Genomic DNA, 14,943 nt, shown 5'->3' with positions numbered 1-14,943 from the left:
ACTCCCATATAAAATTTAAGTGGTTTCATTTCTTTTAGTGTTTTTTCAATCAACGTTTGAACAGCAGGTTTAACTATTTCTACAGCATCAACTATAGACTCTGGTTCAGGAGGTTTGAAGTTAAAGACTCTTATTTTAATATTTCCTTTGAATGCGCCATCAGAGTTTTTAGTTGTGATAAAATTTGATAAATGTAGAATTGTTTTAAGATGCATTTCGAAGCCTTTCTTGAGGATATTTTTATTACATGCAGAACAGTGTTTTGTTTCCTTCTGAATAGGAGATAGTAGGTGAAGTAGATTAAATGTGTGTTTGTTAGTTTTAAGGTGTCTTTTGTATTGTTTATATTCTTGTTCACAAACGTCGCAATACGTTGCTTTGATCATATTTATTTATATAGTAAAATTATACTTAAAACAAAGTGCCTTTTTTAGAGGCTTTTTAAAAGATGAAACTGTGCTTAAAGTAAAACACCTTTGAGCTTTTCAACTCGTTTTATGTATATAACTTTACTTAAAGTAAAACACCTTTGAGCTTTTCAACTCGTTTTATGTATATAACTTTACTTAAAGTAAAACACCTTTGAGCTTTTCAACTCGTTTTATGTATATAACTTTACTTAAAGTAAAACACCTTTGAGCTTTTCAACTCGTTTTATGTATATAACTTTACTTAAAGTAAAACACCTTTGAGCTTTTCAACTCGTTTTATGTATATAACTTTACTTAAATTAAACACCTTTGAGCTTTTCAACTCGTTTTATGTATATAACTTTACTTAAAGTAAAACACCTTTGAGCTTTTCAACTCGTTTTATGTATATAACTTTACTTAAAGTAAAACACCTTTGAGCTTTTCAACTCGTTTTATGTATATAACTTTACTTAAAGTAAAGCGTCTATGTATTAGCCAGAAAGTTTAGATACTCTAGTTCATCAATTTCAATTTCACTATCTGAGTCATCAATAAAGCTACTCTCATAACTATCATTTGAACACAAACTATTAGTATCATAACTATCTTCAGATCCTAGACTCTCAGTATAATAACTCTCAGAGTATTGACTGTTAATATCACTCATTTACATACCATTAAACTTCCATCAATATCTATATATTTTCTTTCATTAGAACTAATAACCACAATATTTTTTACATTAAATGTTATTTTCAAATAATCTCTAATAATCAGAGTATGGAATGATAGTTCACCACTAATATTCATATTATTAATTTCACCCACATCTTTGGGTCTATTAAAGAATATACAAATGTTTCCTCTAGAATCGTTGATGGTCTTATCATTCATTTTCAAAGCTTCTTTATCAATGACCTTTTCAAGCTTTGAGTAAATTGTTAGTAGTAGTGGAGAAACTTTTGTCAAATTTACTTTAATAGAGTTATTAATTAACATAGCTTGTCCCGTAAATTTAATAAAAGGACACATGTTATTCTCCATTATGGGTTTAATCCAAAAATTTCCATATTTATCTTTGTTCAATTTAACATCTTTGACATATTTTTCTATATCTTCCACCGAAGTAGAGATTGATTGAAATTTGTCTTTTGTGTTTTACTTTAAGCACAGTTTCATCTTTAAAAAAGCCTCTAAAAAAGGCACTTTGTTTTAAGTATAATTTTACTTTATAAATATGATAAATTCTGAAGGATATTTAGAATTTCCAGACTCTCCATATGATAAATTAGAAATCTGCCACCAGTGGTAGAATAGGGCTTAATAATGAGGGTTGATATAAACAATGTATTTTCTGTGATTTAATTTTAATTAAAGATAATAAAAAATATAGAAAAATATATAACTCTTTTAAATTAGAACCAAAAATGAATTACTTTACAAGATTAATAAGAGAGATGAATGTTAAGTATTATGGTGATAATACACCATTTCTTACAAGGGAAGAGACTATTTGTATTGAGGAAATGTATAAGGGTTTAATGATATTTATTATTCAAAATAATTTTAATGGAAATGTTAATACAAGATACTATATAAACAAAATAATGGATTATTTTGAAATTAAACCTGAACTCAGGATAAAATATAGAGTTTCTCAAAAAACTCAAAAAAAGTTAGATGACTTGTTTTCCAAATATATAAATGAATGATTTTTTACCCGTTTGGGAAAATAAGATAAAATTTAATAACCATAAAAATCTTCCAAATTCATTGAGATGTCTAATAGTCGGTTCAAGCGGATGTGGAAAAACCTGTTTACTTTTAAAGATGCTCCTTAGTCCTAATTTTTTAGATTATGATAATTTAATAATTTTTACAAAGTCAAGTTTTCAACCCGAGTATCAACTACTCTCACAGGGTTTTAATGCGGGTCTTAAAAAGGAAGACATTATCGGTTTATTTAAACTTCAAAACAAACTAAATGATTATAATATTGATGATATAATACAATTATTTTGTGATACACAGAAATCAAAATCAAAACCAAAACCCATAACTTGTATTCTCAGTGATAATACGGATGATATACCTTCACCTCAAGATTTAGATAAATCAAAAAAGAACCTCGTTATCTTTGATGATTGTGTTAATGAGAGAAACCAAACAGTAATGGATAGCTACTATACAAGAGGGAGACATTCTTCTTGTAATTGTATTTATCTTAGTCAGTCATATTTTCAACTCCCCTTCCCCCTTCTGCGATCCGAAAGGTGCTTGGCGAACGTCTTGGTAGCACACTCATAACCCGTAAACGCTGGCAAAAACATCTTTGTACCCCACACAGCTAATTGCCAGCACAGCTAATCTAAAGGTGGTTTTTTAGTCATATTTTCAACTCCCTCGGCGCTCAATAAGAAACAATGCTAATACTTTTATTTTATTTAAGTTAAATTCAATAGATACAAATAATTTTTGGAGAGATAATTGTTCTACATTATGTAGTAAGAAGGAATTTGAAAATAATATGAAACACACGATTGGAAAATATAAATATATTGTTGTGAAACAAGATGAGATACTAAATGATATTTTTCAAAAAATAAATACAGAAAATGAATACCGAAGAAAGAGTAAGAAAGTTTAAAGAACATCAAGAGTTGGTTTCAAAAGTTGTAAAGCAACAGGAAGACATAAAGAAGAAAAGGAGACAGAAACTAACTGGTGAAGAAGCCTTTGAAAGAAAACAAGAGAAATTTTTTAAACCACTTTTAAAAACTCAACAAACGATTTCACCTACAGTTCCCACGGTAGAATTTACTCCGAAAAAATTTCAAATGCTCAAAGATTTTAGTCAAATGACAGAGCAAGAACTTGGAGAATTAGAATATGATGATGAAGGATTATTTCGGCATCTTGAGAAGGTAAATAAACTTTCCAATTATATTGTAGAAGCTCTTCAAAACAATGAATATTTGAAGGGTTCAAAAACCAGAGCAGGTCTCATTCCAACAGAAGAACCAGCACAGTTCCATCTTGTGAAAGAAAAGTTATTGATATTTAATGATAAATTGGTGTTCTTAAGTTCTGACCAACCAAATGTTGAATTAACCCCAAGATTAATGTTTCTTCTAACAAAAGATGGACATGCTAATTCACCTTATTTTGATGAACCGCTTGATATGGAAAGAGAGGAAGATAGAGAGTATATTGAGTTGCTAAACGCACTTGATTATGGAGTTTCTGTTGCTGGTAAAAGTAAGAAGAATGAGAAGGAGAAACATATTATTGATGCTTTAAGTAAGCTTGGTTCGGGTGTTAGTTTTCTTCCAAATGACCCATCACAATTAGTTAATAGGTTATTATTGTTCTTAGGTAGTAAGAAGGCTGGAAACAACAATTGTTTTAATGAAGCATCCGCCATTTTAGATCAGTTGATGAATATGAAAATAATTAATAAATGTCAATACAAAGATATTTTTTTAGATATTAAATAAGATGAGAAGCACAATTCTTAGTTTTAATTTCACAACGAGCGATTACACAGCTTCATTCCCTTACCCACTACAACTTGACCCCACAAAAGAATATGAGGCTTCTTTGTTGTCAATGGAAACTTGCAATACCCTTTTTAATATCACAGAGAAAAACAACAAGTTTAGTTATAATCCAGGAAGTGGATATAAAACTATAACTGTTTCACCCGGAGCTTACGAGATTTCTCAAATATCTTCAGAAGTCTCTCGCCTTATGAAAGAAAAAGGTGATGAACCAAAAAATATGGCAATAGATATTCAAAAACACACTTCAAAATCAACGATTAAGCTTAAAAATAATTATAAAGTTGATTTCACGATTGAAAATTCGTTCAGAGAGCTATTGGGTTTCTCTTCAAAAAAGATTGAAACTAACGGGACGTTTTACAGTGATAATGTTATCCAAATATCCTCCGGTATAAATTCAGTATTAATTCATTGTGATTTGATTGATGGTGCTTATAACGATGGAATAAGAACAAATACAATATTTTCATTCAGTGCATACTCAACCCCGATTGGTTATAAATTTAATATGGAACCAAAAAATCTTGTCTATTTCCCTGTGTCAGGAAAAACCATATACAGAGTAAATTTTAGGATAACCGACCAAGATAATCGTATGATATCCTTTAATGATGAAATTATATCCATCAGAATTCACCTACGTGAAGTTTTTCAATAAATAAATAATGGTTATTGTGAGAAAACACGAGTTGGGAAAATATAAAATAATTACAGGGGAGGGCATGTACCTTTCACCATACTATAAGGGTGAAGGTATGTTTCTTGGGAGAGGATACTATAAACCTAAGAGACAACGAGGTGTAGGTCATCAATTTTGAAATAAAGGAGATGGGATAATTGATACTCTAATGGGTATTGGTTCAACCATCCTTAAACATAAAGACCTAATTGGTTCAACTGCTTCTGCCGTGGGTTCAGTTGCGGGTGCTATAAAGAGTATAAAAGATGCTCAAAAGGAGTCTCATAAATTACAAGCAATCAAAGAAATAAAAAAAGGTAAAACTCAACTATCTTCACAAGAACGACAAAAAATCATTAAAATACTTGGGTCAGGGTTTCAACAATTTTAATGCTATATAAATACAAGTATGGAAGCGATTGATAGTATCTATGATTTGGATGATACGATTATCATTTCAAACTCCACTAAAAAGGAAGACTATTTTAAGGTAAATGCTATAACAGGAACAGACTGGAATTCAAACGGAACAAAAAGTTTTGAAATAAATAATCAACAAACTTACTTGAATATAGCTGATAGTTTCTTGCTGTGTAAATTTAAATTCACTAAGGCTGCGAATAATACTAATGCTACACTCGTAAATGATTTCTTCTGGAAAATGTTTGACAGTGTCCGCCTGTATATTGGAACACAAGAGGTTGAAGCGGTTGATTATGTCTCTGCTACATCTGAAATGATGAAATTTACACTATATTCGTTTAGTGATAGAATGGGTAAGGGAGCTGTTGAAGGTTTTATTCCTGATATGTCAACGGGAACAAATGCTGACCCCGGTTATAGTCAAAGGAAGTCAATGTATAATGATGAAACAAAAGCAGAGAATAGTTTTACCGTAGCAGTACCTCTTAAAGGTATATTTGGATTTTGTGATTATGATAAAGTTTTGTATGGGCTTAAAATTAGATTTCAACTACAAAGGAATGATAATGTAAATAGATTGCTTTTTGGGGCTCAAAATGCTTTTGGTGATAATAATAAATTTGTTATTAATGATTTGTGTTGGTATATTAGTGAATATACTCCTAATCTTAAAACGGAAGAGATGTTAAATAGAAGACTTAACTCAAAGAAACCACTAAATGTATCATACCATAAAAGAAGATGTCAACACGTTAAACTGGAACACACTACCTACACTTGGAATTTAGGTGTTCTTCAAGGAAAGCCACGATACCTATGGCTCATTTTTAAGAAACCAGATGGAGATGAAGGCACTGATAGGAATAATGCGCTGAGTGATAATGCTAAGGTGAAACAACTTCGGGTTTCTCTTGATGGCACATTTTATCCGCGAGATAGATTGGAAATTGATTGGGAAAAAAATGATTATGCGGAAGCCTACAAGTCCTACCAAAAGGTGTGTGAAAGTAATGGTAATAATGATCCTACTTTGGATATGGTTGCGTTTCAAAAACTTTATACAATCTACGCAATTGACCTGAGTTCTCAAAAGGAAACTATAAAGTCTAATCGAGTGGATACTTCTCTATACATTGAAAGAGGGGAGAGTGAAGAGGTTAATGCATATTGTTTGCTTTTGGAGGAAACAGAATTACAGATTAATACAGATAATGGTGTTATGATTAATATCACATAGGTTTTTTCTCATAAATAAATGGTTGGGGTATATGTTAATCAAATCAATCTTAATAAATTAACATCTTGTATTCAAAATCAAAAGCCTTGTATTATTAATGTTAATACAATTCAAAGAAAAGGAGCTGTAAGAATTGATGTTTTACTCACACACACACACAAGTAAAAACACTAAATGATGTTGGATCACTTAAAATTAAAATGACGAAACCTATGTTAAAGAAATATTCAATAGACGAGTCAAGAGGAGGATTTCTCCCGTTTCTAATTCCTTTATTTGCTGGTTTAAGTGCGGCGGGAGCATTGACTGGTGGTATTTCAGCAGCGGTAAAAACTGCTAACGAAAGGAAGGCACAACTAAAAGCTCAAAAAGAATTGGAAAGACATAACAAGGAGTTGGAGAAACAAATTAGTGGAAGTGGTGTAATTGTAGATTTTGCTCAAAAACTTGAAAGTCTACCTGATAAAGCTAGATTGTTAGTTGGAGATATGCTTTCCTCTATCGCTCAAGCGGGTGTTAAACTAACTAAAAGGGGTAATGGGTTATATCTTTCTCATAAATAAATGGATAAATGGTTTAAACAATTTGGAAAGAATACAACGTCAAATATAGAACTTACTAAATATTGTAAAAAACTAAAAATTGATAATGTGGTTATTTGTATGAGAGATGAATTTAAAAAGTTGTCCAAGAATACAAAGAATATTATTATGAATTTAGACACACAGAATGGTTCTCATTGGGTTTGTATTCATAATAGTCAGGATAAATATTATTTTGATAGTTATGGTATGCCACCGCCTGTTGAAGTAATACAATTCTTACAGAATGGTGTTTATCAAACATTTCAAGTTCAAGAAATTAATTCTAAATGTTGTGGTCAATTATGTTTATATGTATTATTTCAACTCAACAATAATGAAAATTTTTATGATATCATTTTAAATCTAATATAAATGACTCATGTTGGAAAAGATGGTTCTATCTTTGGAAAATCCTCTCAGGATATTGATTTATCAAATTATTATACAAAGGCACAGGCTGAACGACAAAAATATAGTATAAGTAAAAATATTAATATGAAGAATACTTATAAATTAATCAATTATCCAAACCCGACAGATGCGAATGACTTAATTAGATTTAGTGATTTATCACAATATATATTTTTAAAGAAAACAGCACGTTTTGTTAGACAAGTAAAATTTACAACCACAACACCCGGTTATACTGACCATACACCTTTCCTCATTCAATTTAACTATCTGCTTACAATTGAATTTTATAAAGAAGGACATATAGTTAATATGCGAATCAATAAATGGGGGTATGATATGCCTGATTTAGGGTATAATTGGTATTTTTCAATAAACTTAGAAGACCTACATGATTTGAATCAGTCTCGTAAAGAAGAATATTATCCGCTTGGTGAGGATAAGGATTTATGTGGAAGTACAATTAGTAAACAACAAATACATGGTTTTAAGAAAAGAAAAATATATGATAGTATAGCGATGGTTAACATGACAAAGAAGGAAGGTAATGAGATAAGGATAGAAAGCCGAGGAATACAAACCGATTTGGTAGTGGGAAGATGGGGTGGTATTACCTGTTATAATATTAATCTCACATATATTTCTGATACATAAATGGCAGGAAAAAGACTACAAGAGAATCATAATTTTTGTATTCAGGGATACCTACAAGAAAAGGGTGCTCGGTATTACATACCTTATGATTTGGAGCATATACATGGAAATTTTGTCATTAAAAAGTGGCCTTATACTGATATTGCTAAACCCACAAATAGAGACTTGTTTAAAATATTAAATAAAAATGAACTTCTCAAAGTTATGAAATATAAAACTCTTTTAGAAATCGTCATCAAATCTTATTGGTATCCTATTATGAGAAAAATAATTATAGATACAAGAATATCTCAAAATCCAGATGAGTATATGTATAATATTCTTTGGGGCTCAAGCTCAAGGGTAGCAAGGGATGAGGAAGGAGTTGAAGAAGAGAAGGAGGAAGGAGTTGAAGAAGAGAAGGAGGAAAGAGAGAAGGAGGAGAAGGAGGAAAGGGAGAAGGAGGAGAGGGAGAAAAAGGAGAAGGAGGAGAAGGATGAAAGGGAGAAAAAGGAGAAGGAGGAGAGGGAGGAAAGGGAGAAAAAGGAGGAGGAGGAGAGGGGGGAAAAATATAAAAATATGACCATTCCTGAGATTAATGAAAGATTGAAGTTATTACGACAAATAAATCAATCTCAACGCACCGAAGAGGAAAATAAAGAACTAATGACTCTTATGAAGATATTGGTTTTTAAATTTGCTATAATAAATTCAGAGAGCAGATATACAACATATAGTTGATGATGTTGGTGTTATTGACTTTAGTTAGTTTTATTTGTAAATAAATGGAGGAGAGAGTGAAGGCATTCCTAAGGATTCTTTATGTTTTAAAAATCAAGATAGAAATGTATATGTTGAAAACCCAAAAGGCTTTGGCACTATGTAGGACTTTTTCTCATAAATAAATATGAGTTATTGTCTCAAATGTAAAAAGAAAACTAAATCTAAAAATATCTCCTTTGTTAAAGCTAAAAATAATAGAGTTTATCAAAAAGGAATATGTCAAGTGTGTGGCTCTAAAAAGTGCCAATTCATCTCTCCTAAAAGTGGAGGAGACATACAAAAGTTTTTGTCAGGAAGTAAATTTACAACAACTGGAATTCCAGGGGAACTACATCTACCTGGATATTCTTTCTGTGGTCCTGGAACAAACCTGAATAAAAGATTAGATGAGGCTGACAATCCTAAACCTTGGTCTAAACCTACAAATAGGGTTGACGAAGTGTGTATGAAGCATGATATTGCTTATGGGAAAACCACTACGTTGACTGAAAAACATAAAGCCGACAGAGAAATGTTGTATAATTTGTCTTTGATACAAAATCCAACGTTGAGAGAGAAGGTTGATAGGTTTATTGTGAGAAATTTGATAAATGCTAAATTGAAACTTGGCCTTGGTTATTCACCCTCAAAAAACTATTAGGCTCTAATGATGTCATCAAGACTGAGGAGCTTTTGGCTGATGAATTACATAAACCTATAATCACAAAGTTTAAAAGAAGGAAAGTTTATTCTAAATACACCGACCACATATGGTCCGCTGATTTAATCGAACTAAAAAATGATAAGGGATACAAGTATGCTTTAACCGTTATTGATTTGAGGAGTAGATTTGCTTGGGTTGTTCCTTTGAAAAACAAGAGAGGTTATACTCTGATGTTAGCCTTCCAACAGATATTTAATAAAAGTAAAATAAAACCAAAGAAACTGTGGACCAATGAGGGAACAGAGTTCTATAACAAAATATTTATGAAATTTCTTAATGGGGAGGGTATTAAATTATACAGCACCTTTAATGAAGGAAAAGCAGTTGTTATTGAGCGTTTTAATCGTACTTTAAAAGAGAAATTATATTAAAAATTCACACAACTCGGTTTCCAAAAATGGGTGTATTTTATTCAGGATATTGTAGATAATTACAATAATACAGTTCATTCATCAACAAAATCAAAACCATCAGAAACATTTACAAAATTAGAATATGAAAAGGAGATTAATTTGAGAAAGCCCAAGTTCAAAGTTGGTGATATTGTAAGAATATACAGATGGAAAAGTCATTTTGAGAAAGGTTATACAAAGAGATGGACTAATGAATTATTCAAAATCGTTGATGTAATGGATACTATGCCTTGGACTTACAAATTATATGATATGAATTGGGAAGAAATCTTGGGTTCATTTTACTCACAAGAATTACAAAAAACAAAACTGATAATTCATTAAACAACAACCATCCATACTTTCATCCACCCAGATTAGCTAATTTAATTAGTAGTAATAAAAAAAATTAAATAAATAAATAAAAATCATAAGCCACACCCACACAGACCCCGCCCACACAGACCACACCCACACAGACCACACCCACACAGACCACACCCACACAGACCCCGCCCACACAGACCCCGCCCACACAGACCCCGCCCACACAGACCCCACCCACACAGACCCCACCCACACAGACCCCACCCACACAGAATAAGAAAGCATTGGGGGCTTTTGATGATAAGAGGTTTATTTTAGAAAATGGAATTGATAGTCTCCCTTATGGTTATATAAGTATATAAGTGATAAGATATATAAGTGATAAGATATATAAGTGATAAGATATAAGTGATAAGATATATAAGTGATAAGATATATAAGTGATAAGATATATATAAGTGATAGGATATATATAAGTGATAAGTTAAAAAGGGGGGTTAGGGATTTTAACGGGCTACCACCACCTTTTTTCTATTATATAAATGATAGAACCAAGTATCAACCAGACTAAAGAGTGGAGGTGTAATCAACCTTGGTATATAAATGGAAAACACAACGAATGTGAAAAATATCAGATTCAAGAGGTTGAGAGAATCACTGGTCAGAAGGTTCTCAAGACGGATAAACGTATTCATTTGTTAAGTGGGGTAATGGAGGGCGGGAAGAAAAATATATTAGAGTGGAGTGAGAACTTTAATGGTTATCAATCGGATAATAAATATTATAATTTTAAAATGGTATGTGGGAGAGGAGGAGGTCAAACAAGAACCCTCCGTGAAACATACCACTTTATACTTTCACAACAAAAGGTTAAGGAACCTGTATACTTTATAAATATACTTGATGGGGATGAGTTCTATAGGAGAATGGAACTCTTAAAAAAGTTAGAAAGAGATAATATATTTATAGGCTCATTAGTAGAGTGGTCTAAGGAACTACATTAAGGGGCTAGTGGGGGGAATAGGGTAAAAATTACATGTAAGTGAGAAGGATCATAGGTTCATAAGGCTAGAAGGATTATAGGTTCATAAAGGAAGAAAATCATAGGTTCATAAGGTGAGAAGGATTATAGGTTCATAAGGCGAGAAGGATTATAGGTTCATCAGGTGAGAAGGATTATAGGTTCATAGAGGGAGAAATAGAGGTGTTTATGATTTTTGAAAAAGACAAGGGGGTAAATGACATTAGATAGGGATTTCCCATGTTAAACGGAGGTGTCCCAGAAGCAACATTTATCACCTACTTATATACTTGTACCAACTTTGGTCAAAATCCCTTTGATGGTTCACAAGTTATTGTGGTAACAGGATTGTAACCTAACATGACCTTTGACCTTTGACATCTTGACCCCAAAATCGAATTGGTTTGTCTTTCATATCACAGTAAATACTTCTTCTAAGTTTGATTTCAATCCCTTCAGCCGTTCTTAAGTTACTGCAGTAACGAAAGCCTGTCAAGGACGGACGGACAGACAGCTGGAAGGACAAGCCAAAAAATAATAATGCCTCCAGTGACTGTCAGCGGAGGCATAAAAAAAACTTTCCATTTATGTAACTAGCATACACTGTATGTTAATCACTTTTTATTTGAACAAATGCCAGAAAAGAAAAGACAAACAATCAGTAAGTATTCTTACTTACTGATTAGAAGGAAGTAAAAGTTAGAGGAAGGAAGTTAGAAGAAAAATTAGAATAAGGATTATTAGAAGGAAGTAAAATCAAAGTTATAATAGACAAACGTTTCTTGTTGCTGACTTACCTCCACCATTTCTTCTTTAATCACAGAGAGTTCATGGTTGTTTCTCGCCACAAAGTTATAGGAGGCTTTAGCAAGCTTCCGCTCCGTAAAGTCTGAGCCTCTACAAATGCAAAAGTTTTGCTTTATGTTAGAATCTACAAATTATGTGCGCATGTAGAGTGAGAACGAGTTGAAGCGGGAACTTTTAGTATTGACGTATGTCCAATATTGGATGAGTTCAAGCATATTGGATTAGTTCAGGTTCTGCCATTCTTTACATACGATATACACTACATGGCCCAAAGTATGCGGACACCCCTTTTAATTAGTGGATTCGGCTATTTCAGCCACACCCATTGCTGACATTGATAATCAAGAACACAGCCATGCAATCTCCATAGACAAACATTGGCAGTAGAATGGGCCGTACTGAAGAGCTCAGTGACTTTCAACGTGTCACCATCATAGGATGCCACCTTTCCAACAAGTCAGTTCGTCAAATTTCTGCCCTGCTGGAACTGCCCCGGTTAACTGTAAGTGCTGTTATTGTGAAATGGAAACGTGTAGGAGCAACAACAGCTCAACCGCAAAATGGTAGGCCACACAAGCTCACAGAACTGGTTCGCAGAGTGGTGAAGAGTGCAGTGCATAAAAATCGTCTGTCCTCGGTTGCAACACTCACTACCGAGTTCCAACTTGCCTCTGGAAGCAACGTCAGCACAACAACTGTTTGTCGGGAGCTTCATGAAATGGGTTTCCATGGCTGAGCAGCTGCACACAAGCCTAAGATCACCGTGCGCAATGCCAAGCGTCGGCTGGAGGGGTGTAAAGCTCGCCACCATCGGACTCTGGAGCAGTGGAAACGCGTTCTCTGGAGTGATAAATCACGCTTCACCATCTGGCAGTCCGACGGACGAATCTGGGTTTGGTGGATGCTAGGAGAACGCTACCTGACCGAATGCATAGTGCCAACTGTAATGTTTGGTGGAGGAGGAATAACGGTCTGGGGCTGTTTTTCATGTTTCGGGCTAGGCCCCTTAGTTCCAGTGAAGGGAAATCTTAACGCCACAACATACAATGACATTCTAGACGATTGTGTGCTTCCAACTTTGTGGAAACAGTTTGGGGAAGGCCTGTTCCTGTTTCAGCATGACAATGCCCCATTACACAAAGCAAAGTCCATACAGAAATGGTTTGTCGAGATCGGTGTGGAAGAACTTGACTGGCCTGCACAGCTCCCTGACCTCAATCCCATCAAACACCTTTGGGATGAATTGGAACGCCGACTGCGAGCCAGGCCTAATCGCCCAACATCAGTGCTTGACCTCACTAATGCTCCTGTGGCTGAATGGAAGCAAATCCCCATAGTAATGTTCCAACTTCTAGTGGTAAGCCTTCCCAGAAGAGTGGAGGCTGTTGTAGCAGCAAAGTGGGGGGGGACCAACTCCATATTAATGCCCATGATTTTGGAATGAGATGTTCGACGAGCACATACGGGTGTGATGTTCGGGTGTCCACATACTTTTGGCCATGTAGTATATATCTAACAACAAGGAGAAAAAGACATAAAATGTCATAGCCCCCGTGGTTTTAGAAATTTTGCTGTGCGGAGTTAAAGGCTGCCAGTCGGCCATCTTTTGTCAGATTACAAAACAAAATGAGCTGCATATGCATACTCTCAGTTATTGTCTTTGTGCCAAGTTTGAACAAAATCGGTCCATGCATGTGCGAGAAATGGTTGGGGACACGTTTAAGTAACAAAATGGCCGCCAATCGGCCATCTTAGATCTCATCCTGAAAATAAATGACGTGCATATATATGTAAGCCATCATTATTTATCTGTGTGCTAAGTTTTAACAAGATCAGTAAATGCTTGTCCAATAAATGGTTCAGGACGCGTTCAAAGTGGTTTTTTTTTTTTACAACTAGAATGGCTGCCAGTCGGCCATCTTTGATCGCATCATGAAACAAAACGAAGTGCATATGTATATCATCATATATTGTCATTACGCCATGTATGAACAAAATTGCTCCATACATGTCCGAGATATGCCTGTGGACGCATGTACGCATGGATGAACAGACGGACAAGACCCAATCCATGAGCCCCAGTTTTGGACTAAGTCCAAAGAGGGATAATACATTCTCCCCGACAATTCCATCTGATACTATAACGACACTCGGTAGAGAGCGTACCTCCGCCAGGTTGCACAGTTTACGTTTTGTATCCCACTGAATGGTTCGATCTGGATCTGGACCTGAACCAACATCTAACCACCTTGTTCTTGTCACCTACACAACTCATCCACCAAGTTTTTTCATAATTCATCCAGTCTGTCCACCTTAGGTGATGGAGGTAAATATCTGCTCATGCCGATAGAATAAGTTACCTGAAGTCTGATAGCCAATGAATAAACATATCCTGTCGTTGTTTAAATCACATCTACTGGTGGCAAAATTAACTTGACATGAACTCTTTGCTACCTGTTCAGGATGATATTACCACAATGGACGCCGACATTTTTTTGTGAAAAGATCCATTCAAGTTGGTCTGAGCATGCTGAGCAGTTTGTGCTTTTAGTCTGTTGTAATCAAATGGAAGACCAAATACTGCATTCAAATCATCAGAAGGAACCAGAATAAGCAAAGAGCAAAGATGGAGTCATCAGGAGGAACCTGGATGGGATTTGGATTTCAGCTGCTACTCCTCCACCTTCAAACCATCCAGGCACATGTAGCCAAGTGAATCTGACAGAAATTTTTATTATTATAATGCAGTTCTCCATAGACAGATCGATAAAGAGAGAGAGAAATTAAAAAGAGGTAAGGAATTATGGGACAAAACATTAGCAGCACATAGATAGGGGAGTCGGAATACTATCAGGTTCGTAACCCAGTATGTCGTCGAGTTCCTTGAGGCTTTATGACTTTTGAGATCCTTACATTTTCACGTCAAGTAAAGCAAATTCATGCCCGTTGTGCTCTGACTCCCTGAAT

General features: G+C 34.2%; 2 protein-coding genes across 2 annotated transcripts in view; both read right to left on the bottom strand.

Moving 5' to 3' along the window:
• Positions 1 to 12,704, bottom strand: part of LOC137432159 (epidermal growth factor receptor kinase substrate 8-like) — a 29,233-nt gene extending 16,529 nt beyond the window's left edge. Inside the window, exon 1 of the mRNA XM_078783025.1 lies at positions 11,967 to 12,704. Coding sequence (XP_078639151.1) covers positions 11,967 to 11,975 — 9 coding nt within the window. The 5' untranslated portion in view covers positions 11,976 to 12,704. The remainder of the gene's footprint in view (positions 1 to 11,966) is intronic.
• A 1,730-nt stretch (positions 12,705 to 14,434) lies between these two features.
• The window catches only part of LOC137432158 (epidermal growth factor receptor kinase substrate 8), a 68,656-nt gene continuing 68,147 nt past the window's right edge, over positions 14,435 to 14,943 (bottom strand). Inside the window, exon 9 of the mRNA XM_078783939.1 lies at positions 14,435 to 14,556. Within this exon, the coding sequence (XP_078640065.1) occupies positions 14,435 to 14,556 (122 nt within the window). The remainder of the gene's footprint in view (positions 14,557 to 14,943) is intronic.

This window comes from Myxine glutinosa, chromosome 8, assembly GCF_964187855.1.
Source record: "Myxine glutinosa chromosome 8, kmMyxGlut1.1, whole genome shotgun sequence".
In the NCBI taxonomy this organism is placed as follows: domain Eukaryota; kingdom Metazoa; phylum Chordata; class Myxini; order Myxiniformes; family Myxinidae; genus Myxine; species Myxine glutinosa.
This window is presented reverse-complemented; position numbering and strand designations above follow the sequence as displayed.